At 30.1% G+C, this 17,181-nt stretch overlaps 2 protein-coding genes across 7 annotated transcripts in view; one reads left to right on the forward strand and one right to left on the reverse strand.

Moving 5' to 3' along the window:
- Nucleotides 1-4,380, forward strand: part of LOC107454352 (alpha-tocopherol transfer protein-like) — a 33,506-nt gene extending 29,126 nt beyond the window's left edge. Inside the window, exon 6 of the mRNA XM_016071528.5 lies at nucleotides 2,803-4,380. Coding sequence (XP_015927014.1) covers nucleotides 2,803-3,015 — 213 coding nt within the window. The 3' untranslated portion in view covers nucleotides 3,016-4,380. The remainder of the gene's footprint in view (nucleotides 1-2,802) is intronic.
- Nucleotides 4,381-10,460: 6,080 nt separating this feature from the next.
- The window catches only part of LOC107454330 (alpha-tocopherol transfer protein-like), a 63,328-nt gene continuing 56,607 nt past the window's right edge, over nucleotides 10,461-17,181 (reverse strand). For all 6 annotated transcript variants that reach the window (XM_016071516.5, XM_016071491.5, XM_016071499.5 and 3 more), the window contains exons 4-6: nucleotides 16,114-16,307; nucleotides 14,044-14,154; nucleotides 10,461-10,790 (exon numbers count right to left, since the gene is read on the reverse strand). In XM_016071516.5, coding sequence (XP_015927002.1) covers nucleotides 10,617-10,790; nucleotides 14,044-14,154; nucleotides 16,114-16,307 — 479 coding nt within the window. In that variant the 3' untranslated portion in view covers nucleotides 10,461-10,616. The remainder of the gene's footprint in view (nucleotides 10,791-14,043; nucleotides 14,155-16,113; nucleotides 16,308-17,181) is intronic.

Here is a 17,181-nt window from a genome sequence, read left to right on the forward strand (position 1 = left end):
TTGTTTCAAAATTTGGGGGTATTTATGAGCTATTAAATTGAATTCATAGTTGAAATTTTGAAATGCACTAAAAATGACAACAACAAAAAATGGCGGCTGAAATATGGCGAGCAAAAATAAAAATAAAATAATATAGTACGTTTAAATAATTAAATATAGCAATGAAAATATAATAATTTTCATAATTTTATATTAAAAATGAAAAGCAAATTATATTTTTGAAGTAATATTACAAAAAAAAAAATAACGTGAAAACATGAAAAAAAAACATAATTTTTGTTTTTCGGTATATTTAGTCCACCTTTGCAATATGGGCAAAATGGGGCAGGTTTTTTTCGAAAAAAGAAACATCAAAGAAGACAACAAAAAAAAGTTTAGCTAATTACCTCGTGGAACTTTTTAGAGATAAGTTTCGAAAGTGATTCAAACATTGCAAAATGTCAAATGATAAGATATAAACTATAAGTTTGTCAAGAGTATTAACTAATCGAACAAATTGAAAAATTGCCCTATAATTTCAGACTAATTACTCTGATAAAAATGTAACAGAAAGGTGAAATTCCTATGTATATTTCTGAAATATAAATTTAAAAGTTGCATTTTAAAAAAAATTAACATATTTTTCACAACATTGTACTCTCGTCGGTCCAAAAAGTAAATTATAATGTTTGGAATGATTATGAATGCTTAATTTGGGTTATATTAAATGTTAACTGCCGAAACATATTTTAGTTGAAATTTAATTTTTGTCTTTTGGCCCAAGATCATGGTCTCCAGTCCCACAGTGCACGGTTATGAAAATTACTTGATATTTTCCACACTATAATAGATGGAAAGTGTTAAACAGCATTAATACGTTTACCAGCAACACAATACCATACTGCTTTAAAAAATGGTTTTTGGGATAATATACAATGTGCTCAATATTTTTAACTCTTTCTCACTTTAATCTATTGATATTGAAGGGAAAAAGGACATTTTATAAATTTTGTTAAGTTAAAACTTTGTTTTAAGTTAAACTTTTTCAGTTTTGTTTAAGGTAAGCATGCGAAGAAAAAAAAACATTTTTTATATATAAAATTGTAATTCCGTTTAATTTTTTGAAAATAAATGACTTAATTTTCTCTTGGAACGACTTTCTCATAAATAAAAAACTAATGAAAAAAATGCGAAATACAATATTATAGCCATAAAAAAATTCTTCTCATTTCAACATAATATTACGTTTTTTTTTACTTGTGATAGAAAAGCAGTGTTGTCAAAAGATAAAAAAATTTAGGAGAATTCTCCTATTTTAAAAGTTGTGTTGCTTAGAAGCCACAGTTTAATTTAATTTGTAATATGTATTCTTCATTTTACAAATGAATTGGATATTCCTGTAGAATATTATATTCTATTAGTAAGTATGATAAACATTCTAATATTTAGCCGTATTGAATATCTAATTATAGGATGCATTTGGTAAAATTTATTGATTTGTATTTTTAATTATAAATAAATAAATTGTAATGTCCTTTATTTCTAATTGATTTTTATTTCTAACTATTTCTTAGTTATAATTATTTTTATTATTATCTGCTACTTATTACTATTACAGTCTAAACCATATGAATTTTAAAACTTTCATAAATTTGTTGCAAGTATGTTTTATTATTATGGTTTATGGATTAAGAATTGTGTTTGTAAAACAAATATTCTCCAGTTCCATATATTTTTATCATCAATGCATTCATAATAATGTGTCACTTGGCGTGCATAAAAGTGAAAATATTGCTAATAAACAATGGAGGATTTATTACTTTAACATATTATTAATTAACACTAATTATAGTCAATTGCAAAAAAGAAGTGGATGGAAAATGCTCACCAATTATCCGTTCCATATTGAAGTATCCCACAAAATTCAAAATTAAATCAACTTCTTTGCTAATAATTAACCAACTCTAACTGCTTAATTCTTTCTCTTACACTCCCTTATATTTCACTATTTTTCTTTTTGAGTCTGATAAGCCATTGCTTAACTTAAGAAATTAAGCAACTCTAACTACTTAACCATTTTTCTTACACTTCCTTATATTCTTTTTTTTTTCTTTTGTCTGATAAACCAAATTAAAATATCCCACGAAATTAAATCAACTATTCTGCTAATTAATTAACCAACTCTAATTGCTTAACCCAGTGTTTCCCGAACTTATGAATTTTGTGTACCCTTTCTAAATTTTTCGTAACGCTGTGTGCCACTAATTAAAAACACTAACGTATTTTTTACTACAAAAAAATTGCACAAAAGTTAAAAATCATAACTGGCTGTTGACACCACCAATTATTAACTGTTAACTTTGGAAAAAATACCCAATAGAAAAAATACGTAATCGGAAATTTTCATGACTAGCTTTGTTTCTAAATAAAAAATTTTGAAATTATCGTTTGCTGTAAGATATTTCACATACGAACGCTTACCCCCTCTAAACTGTTCCCGTACCCCTGGGGGTACGCGTACCACACTTTGGGAAAAGCTGACTTAACCCTTTCTCCTTCACTCCCTTATATTCAACGATTTTTCTTTTTGTGTGTGATAAGCCATTGCTAAACTTAAAAAATTAAGCAGCTCCAACAGCTTAAACTTTTCTCTTATACTCCCTTATATTCTTTTTGGTCAGATAAACCATTTCAGAATTTAACTTAACCAACTCTAACTGCATAACCCTTTTCTTGTAACACTAAATTTGGTGACGATAAGCATCACAATAATTATATCAAATATACCAACGACTACAATTCCATATAATTTTTGTTTTTCAGTTTATATTCCATAAGAGCCAGGACCTCAATTCACTATACGAGCATTTACCGCCTGATATACTTCCTCCGGAGCTGGGTGGCAAATTGGGACCTTTCACAAATGACCACTGGGCTTCAGACAGCCAAATAGATGCATTGGAGAAAAAGTATTATGACCAACTGAACACAAATGGCATTATATCCAAAAGAAAAAAGGCAGCGGCATCTAGGTAATACAAATAGGATGTACATATATCCTTCAAATCTTTACTGTGCTGAGTCAATTTTACGACACTGCAGTTCCTCAAGAGTATATTCGAACAAGAACTTACTAAGAGTTGGACCAATGAACAATTGTATTTTTTTAAAACGTTATTGTTCGTGAACTTATTTCTTCAGTCACATAACCCCTAGACCATTGGAAGTGAAACTTCTGAAAAGAACACAGCGTCATAATCCCTTCTTCCATATTATACAAAAATGGTATCAAATACTTCAACAGTTGTGTAAAGTTAACAATTGGACAAAGATTAAAGGAAGTGTAAAAAGAAGTTATTTCTAAAAATTCTATTTTAAGTTTTCGAAAGCTCCATACATCTGTTAGTGCAAAGAACGCTGCAATTTTCTCATTCAAATTAGTTTCAACTTATAGAATAACCTCAAAACGTTTTGAAAATTTAACAGTATTAAAGAAGAGCACCATTTTTCAGAATAAAAAAGCTAATTGAGGACTTAAATTCAATATAAATTTGATCACTATTATTTATAAAAAAAAACTATTTCTTTTTTAATTTAAAGTAACAATATAGATCGAATTACAATGGTAGGTTAATAAGGGATCCGATCCCAACGTCTAGATAGTTGAAAAAGTTATATCTCATCGAGTACTAAGACGCAATGTTAAAAATTTTAAAAAAATAGAACGATCGAAACTAATTGCATTGAAAACTATAATTAAACAACAATATTGTTTATATTTGTGCAATGTTTTTGATGCCTTTCGGTTTGCTGAGATAACTTAGAACAGATTTTATGTTATATCTTAAACTTTTCCAAAGCCTATTTTGGAATCTATTATTTTAAATGGGGATACGGATAATCAGCTCTCCGGATTATTAAAGGTAGAATATTTGGAGTTATATCGAATTTTTTTAAACATAGAAATATTTGCAGTAAAATATGCCTTTAATATCTCAAATTAAACCGGACATAATTTCGAGCAAATCGACATATTACGCAAAAAATAAAATTTTTTAATTAATATTATTTTATATGTTGTTCTAAATTTGCTTGTCTTTAAATAATTATAAATTTTCGTACAGGTGTGCAACATTTAACTATAGATGAACTTAAATATTCAATATGATTAATAATCAATAAGCTATCAATTAATACAGTTGAAACACATGGGGGGAATTTGATTTTATATGCGGCCGCTATAAAGATTAATTTCTGGTATGTCAATATTTGTATTGGAATGTGCCAGTTGTATTGTCGGTGTTCATAACTCTTTTTTTATATTTATGAATACTACTCATGTAATTTATTATTTTATAATATTTATGCTTATCCTTTGTTAATAAAAATGTATTATAATTATATGATTATCTCATAGTGCTTTATGAAAAAAAATCAGACTTTGAATGTTAATTTTCAATTATATTTAGAGAATATAAAGAATAATTTAATGAAGATCGAAAAACAGTAATTGTACAGTATAAAAATCGTTGCATATTTTTAAACAATGTAAATTCAAATGGCAAAATCCAAAGTTTGAACAAAACCATTCAAAAAGTTTCTGAAAAATCTGACTTTGTATGTGTATTTTTAAATTTTCTATTGCTTTAGGGGTACTTAATCTACTTCGTGTATATATAAAGATACGTAAACTTGAAAAAAATTATGTTTTTTGAAATTTTTAAACCATTAAATTTGGTTTCTAAAATTTTATTTTTTGACAACTGTACATACCAATTGCTATTGAAAGTTTAAAATCTGACTTCGAAAAATAACTAATTTTCAAATTTTGGGCACAGATATATCTTAATTTGGATTCTAGACAATAACTTTTTGAGTTAAAAGAAAACATTTGTAATATAGCTCTAATAGGTAAAAAAACGGATTTAAAATGTAATATTTAGTTAAACTGCTTACAAATTTAGGTCAGAGAATAGTCATTATTGTGCTAATATTAACTTCAAGAAAAATATTATCATGAAATAGAAAAAAACAAGTTTTATATAATTTTCTCAGATTTTGCAATTTGATTTCTTAATTTAGCTACAATTAAAATATTCAAGGTTTTGAGAAATATTTCTGATTTCCACGTTTTAGGATATAATTTGACTTTATTTTTAAGAAATATAATGTTATTATATTCGAAATGTATTCGATATGTTATATACAGGGTCTTTATAATTAAAGTTCCATTTTGAAATGGCTATAAAAATAAAACTACCCGACCAAATGTCATCAAACTTGGTAAATGTCTATAAAAGGTCATGGGATTTTAGTTCCTGCAACAAAAAAAATTTAAAAAAAGTCAAAAATTCACCACTAGCGGAGAATGGCGCTGTATGCAATAGTGTTAAACAAATGTGAAATATGCAAATTTGTTTTACACGTCATGTGACTTTGCAGTTATAAAAGTGAGGCGCCTTGTCTGAACTGTCAGTGTTCTGAGTCGACAATGTCTGTTACCATGCAAGACCGTGCTTTGCTCGTGAAATGTTACTATGAATGCGACAGCAATGAACGGAGGGCTTTACAAAAGTTCCGTACTCTAAGAGGAAAACGCCGAGGTCCAATGACACCGCAAGGTTTACGGCAAATTTACGGTAAAAGCCGTGTAAAACAAATTTACATATTTCACATTTGTTTAACACTATTGCATACAGCGCCATTCTCCGCTGGTGGTAAATTTTTGAACTATTTTTTTTTTTTTTTTGTTGCGGGAACTAAAATCCCATGACCTCTTATAGACATTTACCAAGTTTGATGACATTTGGTCGGGTAGTTTTATTTTTATAGCCATTTCAAAATGGAACTTTAATTATAAAGACCCTGTATATTCCAAATAAAATGCATATACACAGAGCTTAATGTAAATAAAACTTTCATTGTTCAATGCCTCATATAAGAAACGAATCATATACCAAAACTTACATAAATAAGTTTCGGTTTATTAATTTCTAAAAAAAAAATTTTAAGTTATCAGTGTTAATATAGAACCTAATACTTGTTCACAACAAATCTAATTTTAAATTTAGAGGAATGTGAATTATATATAAATGGAGAGAAATAGCATAAAGAAAAACTTACGTGTTCGAAAAACTTCTTCATATTTGACTCAAGAATTCACTTTTATTTCAACGGCTAATAAAATACGCAAAATAGAAAACTATCTAAAATTCCCTGTTCTTCAAAATAAACATACATCCATCAAAGTAACGATAAGCAAACAACCAGAATTGAAGAAACTAGCAAAATGGTTGGATATTTAAAGATTCTTAAAAAATCGTTTGATTTCATTTGCTTTAAACTTAATTTCGATTTTATCATGGATTTTGAAATACATTAATGTGAAAACGATTTTTTTCAAACTTTCCTTTTTGTTAAATATTTAAAATGGAATCTTTTCTCGTTTATTACTTTTATCTAAAATATGGAAGGAGGTAATTATTTATTGTTCTGACATGAAAGTGTGTTTGCCACGATATTGATTTTGTAGAAATTTTTTTTAATTAAGAACATATAATTAACTTGCAAGACATTAACATAGACAACGGAAGGGAACTATACTTTAAATACAAGACAATTAGGTACTCATTTATAGACAATTGGGTATAATATAGCCTACGTCACAGGTTGTGTTGTTCCTACTAAATTTAACCCATGAACGGCATTTTCTGCGAACCTAACTTCAAGCCACAAATAAACAAACGAAGTGTTCGATCGTTTAAATAGCTGCTCGCCAGATTTTATTGCATTATAAAGAAAAGTTATTGAAACTAAATACAACTAAATAAACAACAACTAAAACAAATAACAACAACTACTAATAACAATAACTAAATAAACAACAACTAAATTCCATTCGTTTAGCATTGCGTCATATGTTGTTCCTACTAAATCGAAGTAGTTGTGTTTTTTTCATATTATACCCAATTGGGAACTTTCGGGAAACTCGAGAATGTTGCTGTGTGTTTTCAACCAAGTTGTGTTGTTTATTACCATGTCGAAACAACAATTCTCATTATAAATTTTTTTAATCTTTATCAAAAATTAAATTTAAAAAATATACACATTAGGAGTCTCAAAACAATTTTAGTAAGAAAAGTTAAAAATGCTTTTCGAATTTAACGAATCACTCAGGAGAAGACCGGACAAGAAACTTTTAAGACGTGGAAGTTGCGTCGGAAAAAATAAATATATGTTTAATTGTTGAGTGAAACGAAGACGAGTAGGAAACTATTAGAAAAACCTTTGAACAGGCAATCATACTGGTTTTGATATTTTTATTCTAGTCTTCTTCAGTAATGAGTTGCACAATTTTGTTCAACTTTTCTTTTTCCTCGCGTAAGTTATCGTTTGCGTCCCATAATATGAATGCTTTTTCTTTTCATTTTTGAAAAGGTTTCTAAAAATATATATTAAAGCAATCTACTCGCAATCAGAAACCCTTTTTTTCTCTGGCATGCGATTATGCAATTTAATTTTATTCTAAATCCTCTTCAAGAAAAAATATTGGCCTCGAAACGTGATTTTGGTTTTCCTTGTATTCTTTTTGTGTTTAAAATTGCTACTTTGCGATGCTACAGATATTGCGGTTGTGCCGGAGTCTTGTTGTCTTACGTTGGGGTTCATTTTACGACTTATTTAATTTGATAACTTGTTAAGTAAATTAATCTTCTTTTTAACAATATATACATTTTGAGCCGAGATGGCTCAGGGGATAGAGCGTTTGCCTTCCAATGCTGCGAACCGGGTTCGAATCCCACTCGATACGAATTCCGCAACCGGCTTGTACCGACCACCAACCCCTTGCCTTCAGGCTAACCGTGGGAGGCTCTCGTGGCCTTCCTCTCCATGTAACGCAAATGCGGGTTAGCTCCATCAAAAAGTCCTCCATGAAGGCAAATTTCTCCTTATACTCGATCCTTGTCTTCCGGATTAGGTTCAAAATTACAAGGCTACGGAGGAGTTGAACATTAGTAGTCGTAAACCCATAAAAATTGGGTCGGCTGTTCAACGACGGTTATAGAATAAAATAAAATGTATAAATTTTACAATATTTATTCTAAAAATCATTTTTAAATTTAGTAATGAGTACTGAATTATTAATTTTAATTACTGAAGTTTCTCTACACAAAAATTACTGCAATGGGAAAATTTACCCACTAAATAATTTTAAGAGTTAAAACTAATATATTGTAAACTGGAGATTTAATAACTTTATAGATTGTAAAACCCCACAAAGTCAATAAATGATAGCAAAGAATCAGAATAGCTATGGCACATTCTTTTCTGGCACAGGTAACCGAAATTTGGATCCTGGATTAGGCTTTTCCCAGACTATGCTGTAGTATAAGTATCACAAAATACCAGTCTGTTTATATGTAACGCAAATGCGCTTTAGTTTTATGCAAAAAGATAGCTATTTTCAGTTTTATGTAACCGATATTGTTATCTCTAATCTTCGCAGATTGAAAGTGAAGTTTAATAGCACAAGGACCAGCAACAGTATTCTTCGCCAAACACATGAGTTGTTGAAAAAGTGTAACCAAATCGTACGATATTTGAACTAAGTTTTACACAAAACTAGAAAACAAATAAACGAATTAAAGAGGAGAAAATATAGCTAGTATATTTAGAGGTAGAAGGATTTGTGCTTTCCTAAAAAAACACTCTCTGAGAGAAAAGTCCTTATTATTCCAATCCTTGTTTATTTATTGGCTTATTCAGAGATCCCCGCCTCGTGAGTCAGCTTCAAAATTATGACAAAAAAGATAAGAAAATTCATGATCTCAAATCAATAACGTGTATAATCCATTCATAAAAGAAAAGCTGATGATTCACGAGGTTATTAATGTAAGTTTGAATACCAGGTAATCAAACTTACATTAAAAGATCTTGACATTAAATCTATACTTACGACAACATCAGTATTTTGCTTCCCGCTTCTTTTTTTTTTCTTTGTATGGCAACACTCGTTTAATGCCTTTTTAAATTACTTGATAATAACAAAATTTTGATAAAATTAACATGCTCTTAAAGAGTCACGACACAAGATATAGGGCAAAAATAATGGACACCACCCACCACAGGGCAACTACATATAATAAGTGGTGATTAAAAAATTGTCGCCAACCGAACGCCACTTTTTCGCCAAAAAGGCATATGTACTTTATTTTATATTTTTAAATAAATATGGAATTGTTATGAGCATTTAATAATATTCAGAAAATTTCTTTATTCCTTGCTTGTGTCTTAAAATTTTTCTTCGTTTCCTTGTAGTGTTTACCATATTTTGTGAGATTCTCCTAGAGAAATACTTTTTTTATTGTAAATTTTGAATCACTTTTTCAGGAATGAAAAGTTTTAAACAATTAAATAAACTTGATATTCACAAATTAATCATGATTTTAATTATTTTTTAATCGTTTAAAACTTTCAATTTTTGAAAAAGTTGCTACATGTTTTAAAAAAAGATCAGTGTAAAAAATGTTACTACTGGCCACTGACCAATAGCGAAATTTCCTAATTTTGCCCTATATAACTGGATATCAAAACAATCCTATTATTATTTGCTAACTATCTTTAAGCAGAATTTACAGAGACATTCTGACGCACCAAAAACTCATCAACCATCTTCAAAAACTCAAATTTGTCAACGACTTCATCACAGTCAGGCTGCGATTATTATAAAAATTTAGCTTAATTTAGCAGCTTAATTTGTCTTAATTTTCTAAGCTTAATTTATCCCAATTTGTAATTATTAAACATAATAAAATGATACACAAAAACTATATTTATAAATTTCATTTCAATTTTAGCATATCGTACTTTAACTATTTGCAAAAAGGTGAAAGAACAGATGCATATATTAAGCTCAATAAAGAAATCAGATAGAAAGGATGAGCTTACAGATGACAATCAAAATAAAGTATTTTTAGAAGTAAACGAAATTGTAATTTATGATGTTCTGAACAATGCCCATTTAAAGTTTCTAAGAATAAATTCATTATCATACCATTACAGACACTTTACACAGACAACTAAAATAATTACGGAAAAATAATCATTAAATATTAGGGGAACCGGAAAGTAATGTCGTTTCAGAACATTAAATATTCGTTAGTCTTTTAAACCAATTCATTTTTTCGATCCGGCATTTAAAGGTTGTTAATTATTGATTAAAAATAAAATCTCGATAACAAATATCAAATGCACCGAAACGATATTAATTTCCGATCTCCCTAATATCTTTCTTCTGTAATAAATTCTTTCTCTTTCATTTAATCTTTAATTTTTACTAGTTCTTCTTTCTTCTGCTAGCAATTTTTACCTTTTTCATTTTTGTTCAGGTTTTTTTTATTTTTAAATATCAGACGGTTTCTGCTTACCGATCTATTATATTTTTTGCTGAAAATCCCCCCCCCCCCATAAATGTTCATACATTGAATATTCAAAAAAGAACATTTATTTATATCGAAAAACAATACAACTGATATGTATTAAATGCAAATCTTTCTCACACAAAATAGGAAAATGATACCAGTAAGAAGAACACACACACACTAAGGCATTATTTTAAGTTAATCATAGCATTTGTCTTAATCTTTGTAACCATAATTCAATTGATCCAGAACTTTTTCAGTGTTTTCTTTAATTACATCCTTGTATATGATGTTATCGAGTGATTCAGCTTCTCCTCCATATTCAAGTGGAAGAACAGAGGGACTGATGTAATCCAGTAGAGCTGACAAGTCCGAACCGTGCAACATTACCTGCAAATGAAGAACTTTCAACTGAAAATAGTTCATGTGTGATACAGTTTGAAACAACAAAAAAAAACGTATAGTGCGACTTTCTGGAGAACTCCTCCAGACACCCGTCTCGCGTCATGGCTGGTACTATGGTTACGAGGAAAGGTCACTTCGAATAGGGGTGTGGGGTGAATAGTTTTGTCTTAATCTTAGCGTAGGTCGTCGTGAACAAATTAATCGACACCTTCTTTCCTCTATTTCACCCCCATTAAAAATGTGCTCTCGCTTGTTACCATAGCAGCAGACAGCCCCAGACTTTCAGTCTGGAGGAGTTCTCCTCAAAGCCGCACTATAGTTGCTCAGTGGTTCGAGAATCGCACACCTGTCCGGAGGTGCCGTGGTTCGATCCTCGACTCCGCTGAGCAGTATCAGGGGTACAGGAATCTGGAGAAAATTTTCTTCCCCTTCAGATCTATCTCTAAATTGAGGCAGAGACCTCACAAATGAGGGGTACTGCCACCTATCCGTGGGGTTCTGAGATAATACACACTTTCACCTTTGCGGTGTACTCTTATCAAACGAAGGGCGCACCTTCCTGAATTAATTCACAACATGGTCAATGACTGGCGATCTTAGCTTGTACAAGTGTCATTAGAATCAACAACAACAAAATTAATAATTGTGTATAACATAAAAATATTAATATCGCTGAAGCTCAAAAGCCGTTAATATGCACATTGATGGCTCAGTGGATAAAGCGTTCGCCTTCCAGTGAGATGAACCGGGTTCGAATCCCAGCAATAGCTGGTCAATACGAATTCCGCACCCGGCTCGGACTGACAGTGCTGACGCAAAATATCCTGAGTAATATACGGATCCTATGTTAGAATTTCTTTGACGTCGATCTAACCGTGGCAGATTTTCATGGTTTTCCTCTTCGTGTAACGCAATTACAGATTAGTTCCATCCAAAAGTCCACTACGAAGGCAAATTTCTCCCCATACTTGATCTAGGAGTTCCTTTGTCTTCTGGATTAGGTTCAAAATTTCAAGGCTATGGAGTTGAACATTGGTAGTTGAAAACTAAAAATTGAGTCGGCTATTCAACGACGGTTATAAAATAAAATAAAATATGCACATTATCTAGCTTATCTGAGGAATAACGAGGATGATCAGTTAAAGTGCAGAACCGTATCATTAAAGTTCAAAAAGTTTGATTTTCTCGTTCTATTTCATTGTTGATTGTAGCCATTGACTTGATTCTTTAGAAAACTAAATAAATAACACTATGATAATTCCCTTAATTGTAATAATATTTTAAACCGTTTTATCTTTTATATTATAGTTTTTAAAGTGATTGATGGTTGATTTTATCAGCTAATATGTTGATTGTTTAACTGTAGTAACTTGATTTTTTTGAATAGGGAAAAATAAATAAATGACATTGCTATTACGTTGCTGCTGTTCCAGCTAAATTCTTATTTTCAGTTTAACAAATGAATAGTAGGCAATGTGCATATTATCTAGGTAATATTCAGATTTCCTTGATAATTTGGAAAAATGAAACAATATTCGGCACTTTAACGGATCAGCTTATCTAATTAGTAGAATAACTGATTTCTACACTTTAGCGATAAGAATACTAAATTATGCTCTAAGTTTGATAATATTTCCTTTTTGATTTAACGCTCTTCATTCAAATTCGCGGATAATATTCTGCATTCCGCGTATGAAAATAATGACGTCAACTTCTAAAATCATTCAGGATGGTCACGTGCCTGATGTCATACTTAAACTTTTTTCCAGTAACAATTCTTAAAAATATAACTAACATAAAAAATTGGTCTTACTTTTGAATTATACTCCGTTGCAAGTTCAGAATCTGCGGTATAGTATTTAAGTAATCATCCGAAACTGCGTATTATTTTATTTCGAAACTATTTTATTTCGTTATCAAATTATACAAATATGCTTTCAAAGCAGTATAAAAGCTTTTAAAAGTGCTATCATTTACGATATATACCATATTATTATTAAAAAAGGTTATAGTTTCGTAGTCTACTGGAATCCTAGACTTGGCGACATATTTCGATAAATAAGGAGAACATTCGCTCTTGAAAAAGAAACGATTGTATGACGTTGCAAGAACATTGGATTTGATTGGACCACTAAAACTAGAGCGTCTTATTCTGACATGCTTTTAACTAATCAAATGCGAAATAAAGAATTTTTACTTTTGTTTCGCTGTAAAAAAAAAATTCGTCTGCAAGAAACAATATTTAATATTCTTTCATCAGTGTCTGTAAATGCGAACTGAAAGACTTATATTTTTTATGACTTTTAGATATCATTTTTATTAATTCTTATTACGTGTTAATTGATTATTGTAGTCAATAGTCAGATAATAGAACAATATTCTTATCAATAAGAAAGAAAGCGAAGAAGAAGCTGTTGAAAGCGAAAAGATGTAACTTGGTTTAAAAAGTTGGCGATATTGATATACGTTCTCTGGGAGCTTGGCATCCATTTGGCGTGCACTTAGATGAAAATAGGCTTTCTCCATAAGGATAATGGTTTTTTCTTAACTTGCAACAGAGTATAAAGAAAGAAATCATAGCGTCTAAATGTGTTTCGTTATTATTTTCAGAGCAAAAATTGAAAAATAAGTGTTTCAAAAATGTCCCATTGTTATTTTCTCGCCAATAAGCGTCAAGTAAGGATCAGGAGGAAGAAAAAAATGTCTCAAAACCAATTATTTCGTTATTTTGCATAAAATAGACAAGTTATCCATTCTCTAAAATAAATTGAAAAAGTCAATGATATATTGCTTTAGAATTCGAAAAACACAAAAATATTTTAAGAATTTTAGATGAATAATGCGCTAATTGTATTAAGTATTATTGCATATTATGTTGTGGGTGTGATATCATCTTGACGATACTTATCATTGAAATGTTTGGTCTTTTAAGTTTTAAACAAGTGACGGTATTTTTTAACCAATAATAATTAAGAGTGGAAAAACAGCTGTTCCATTTTTATTTTCTGACAATGTTAAAACATCTGTTTAACGGTAGACTGCTGAATAGAGTGTTATGGTTTGTTGCTTTGTAAAGTTCCTTGAAACTGATCCTTAGGAATTAAATAAAAAGACTTTTTTTAGTACCTAATGATTCGTCTCTGTTTGTTATTGATTCAAAATTCTGAAGAAGAAAAAACATAAAGCTTAATATATAACTTCAATTTAAATTTCTTAAATTCAAACCTAGCATACTTACTCGACGTTTTAATTTTGATGTTAAAAGAGGATAAATTATGGACCATGCCAAATTAAAAAGCTTGTTTTCTGATAGAATGTGAAATCCTTTGTACCTTGCAGGAAAACAGTGCTGAAAAAAAATTAAAAATTAATTAGACATATAAAAAAAATTATCAGAAACAGTAAACAACATGTTAAAATATACTAACTTTTATCATTTAAATTTTTTTAACGAGATTCATAACAGCTGTTTGCACTTCCTGAATTGAAGGAATAAGAAGGTAGAAAGTAGTTCATGTAGGATGTTTCAAAATTTGACCAATTAATTTAGAGCATTAATAAATGGCATCAAAAATATTAAAACTTAGCAAAGAACATGGGGTCGCAATCCATGCTTAGAGGGCTTAAAATCGAGAAAAACATATCGGGAAAAAATCACATTGGTTAGACGCGTGAGAATTGTTCCACGGTCTCCACACTCACCGGATTTTAATCCGTGTGACTTTTTCCCATAATGTCACCTCATATCAGGATTACATTTCACTTGCGGATCACAGCTCGGATTGTCATCGAAAGACATTTGTAAACATCAAAAGCACAACTAGCATCTTCGAGCAAGTCAGGGGAATTATTTTTACGTCGTTGTAGACTGTACAATGACAATAGTTGGCACTTGCGCAGTTGGCGATCCCATTTTAAATGGTGCATTTTCAACCTCTTGATGCCTTTTATCACTCCACTGGATTTGTCGGTCGAATTTTGGAACGGCTCGTATCATACCGAACTAACATCGAGTTTATTAATTTATATTTAGTAGTTTAATTAAGTAATAGTTTAGAGCTCAATAAACGGAAAAAATATTATGCTTCTAATGGAAAATTTAACTTGAGATAAATTAGGTTCATTTTTGAGATACTCAAAAATCAATTAAAATAAGTGTGCTAAAATTATAAACATTGAATATTTTATATATTATTAGTTGGTGCACCATTTGCTAATCCTGGAGTACCGGGATGTTGGAATACCGGGTTAGATGAAGGGTGCCGCGATACAACGATGACTGCCAATCAAATATTTATCCTTATTATAATCGTAATTTATATTTATTATATTCATGAGAGGATTTTTTGAGTAAAACTAATCCACACTTAAGTAACATGGATAGAAAAACTATTGGGACTCAACCTTAATCCGTATACCCGTAGACAGCCGTGTACAAAAAAGAACAATCTGCACCAAAAACAAATTCCCTATCCACCCGACCTTTCCCATTCTTGAGCAAGACCTTTTATATATTACTAACACTAAATGTTAATACATTGTCCTAGTCTAACTCGATTAAATCACAGTAACAAAGTAAAATGTCGGCTACACAAAATATCACCAATGATTTGAAACACAGATTAGAAAAGAGATGTAGAAATGCATGTTTTAGGAAAGTCAGGTTTGTATTTTCCTCAACTTCGAATCATCATCATTTCGTGGAACGTCGCCAGTGGCCCATTATGCAGTACTAGTACAACGTAGATAAAGTACTACTGCTATTTCTTTCGAATTTCATAAGTAATTATGAATTTCGTCAACCAATGGCTACTGACTAGAAAATATTTACAATGCTGGTTGTTTTTGTATTCAGACTGTTCCACGCTGTTGCAGCAAAAGGTGGTTATTTTAAAACATTGTTTTACAGTTTTCTCAGTTAACAGCACCATCTGTTGCAGAGATTTGTAATTAATTTTGATGTTAGGTTAAAATAAATAGTTGGCTTCCTACGCATTTTAAATCTCTGTCTTCTACTACTTTTCTTAAACTAATTTTTCAAACATTGCAGAGATTTGCAACTTTTCTAAGCATTGCAGAGATTTGTAACTAATTTTGATGCTAGGTTAAAATAAATAGTTGGCTTCCTAAGCATTTTAAATCTCTATCTTCTTCTATTTTTCTTAAACTAATTTTTCAAGTCGTAGGTTTATTTTGCGCACCCCCTTTGTTCAATTTCAGTTCGTATTCTTTAAAAAAAATAATTACAATAATACAATAACAATTACTATATCTTGATACATAACATATGATATTCGTTTTACTCTACCTGTGTGGAATGGATAAGGAGAAGAATATTAGCTGGAGTGCACATTTTCATTTGCGACCAAGAAAGTCCCCGGGCATCAAAAATCATTCGATATCCACAAACTTGTGAAGCGGGAAACTGTATGGAATGAATTAGAATAGCAGCAATAGCTCTAAATAGTTGTTCAAGGTTATCAGAATCAGGATTCCATAAACCTTAGAAAGTAATATCAGAAATAAAATAACAATATTACATAAAAAAAATAATTTACAAAACTAGAAAGAGAAAAAAAAAATTATACAATTCGAATAACTTTTGATTTACTGATTGTTTTTTTCAAAGTATTCAATTGCCGTCGTGATAGTTCAAGAAGTCCATGTAGGATATAGTCGATGAGTTTTTTATATCTGGACGTAGTTCGAAATGCGTGTTTACGAGAATGGACAACTCTCGAAATACGTATTTATGAAAATGGATACTGCAAAAACTACTCCTTTTAAGTTTTTAACTCAAATTTAACAGCTAAACAGGAAATTGCGTGTTTACCTTTCCTTACTTATTTCATACATGATACTTGATTCATTACTTATTTCATACATTACGGATGTAATTTTTCTGGTGATGTTCTTGTATTCAAAATTCTAAACGATAAAAGTGAGTCTTACTATTCTTAATTCCTATAGCGTATATTTATAATCATTATAATAAAGTTACAACCTTTTTAAAACAACTGTTGACTTTAAAAATCTTGAAGAAAAAAAAGACTAATTTTAGAAAGTGTACCAAGAGATTTAAGCAAATGGACGAGATTACATTACGAATCTAATTGGATTTATTAGTTTATTCCTAAACAAAAGAAAAAAATGCTCAAAAAAGAAGTTTGAAAATCACTATGTTTATTTTCGTAAATATCTGCATCTATTTTTTAAAACACGCATTATTAGCTTTGAACATTTTTACAAACGTGCATTTTGAACTTTGTCCATTTTCTTAAACACACGTTTTAGAGCTTTGTCCATTGTCGAGCTCTGTCCAAATTTAAAAACTCATCGACGAAGAGTTAAAAATATTGTGTTAATTATTAATTTA

This window comes from Parasteatoda tepidariorum, chromosome 5 (genome assembly GCF_982258835.1).
Source record: "Parasteatoda tepidariorum strain Cologne lab strain chromosome 5, Ptep-v5.0, whole genome shotgun sequence".
NCBI classification, from domain to species: domain Eukaryota; kingdom Metazoa; phylum Arthropoda; class Arachnida; order Araneae; family Theridiidae; genus Parasteatoda; species Parasteatoda tepidariorum.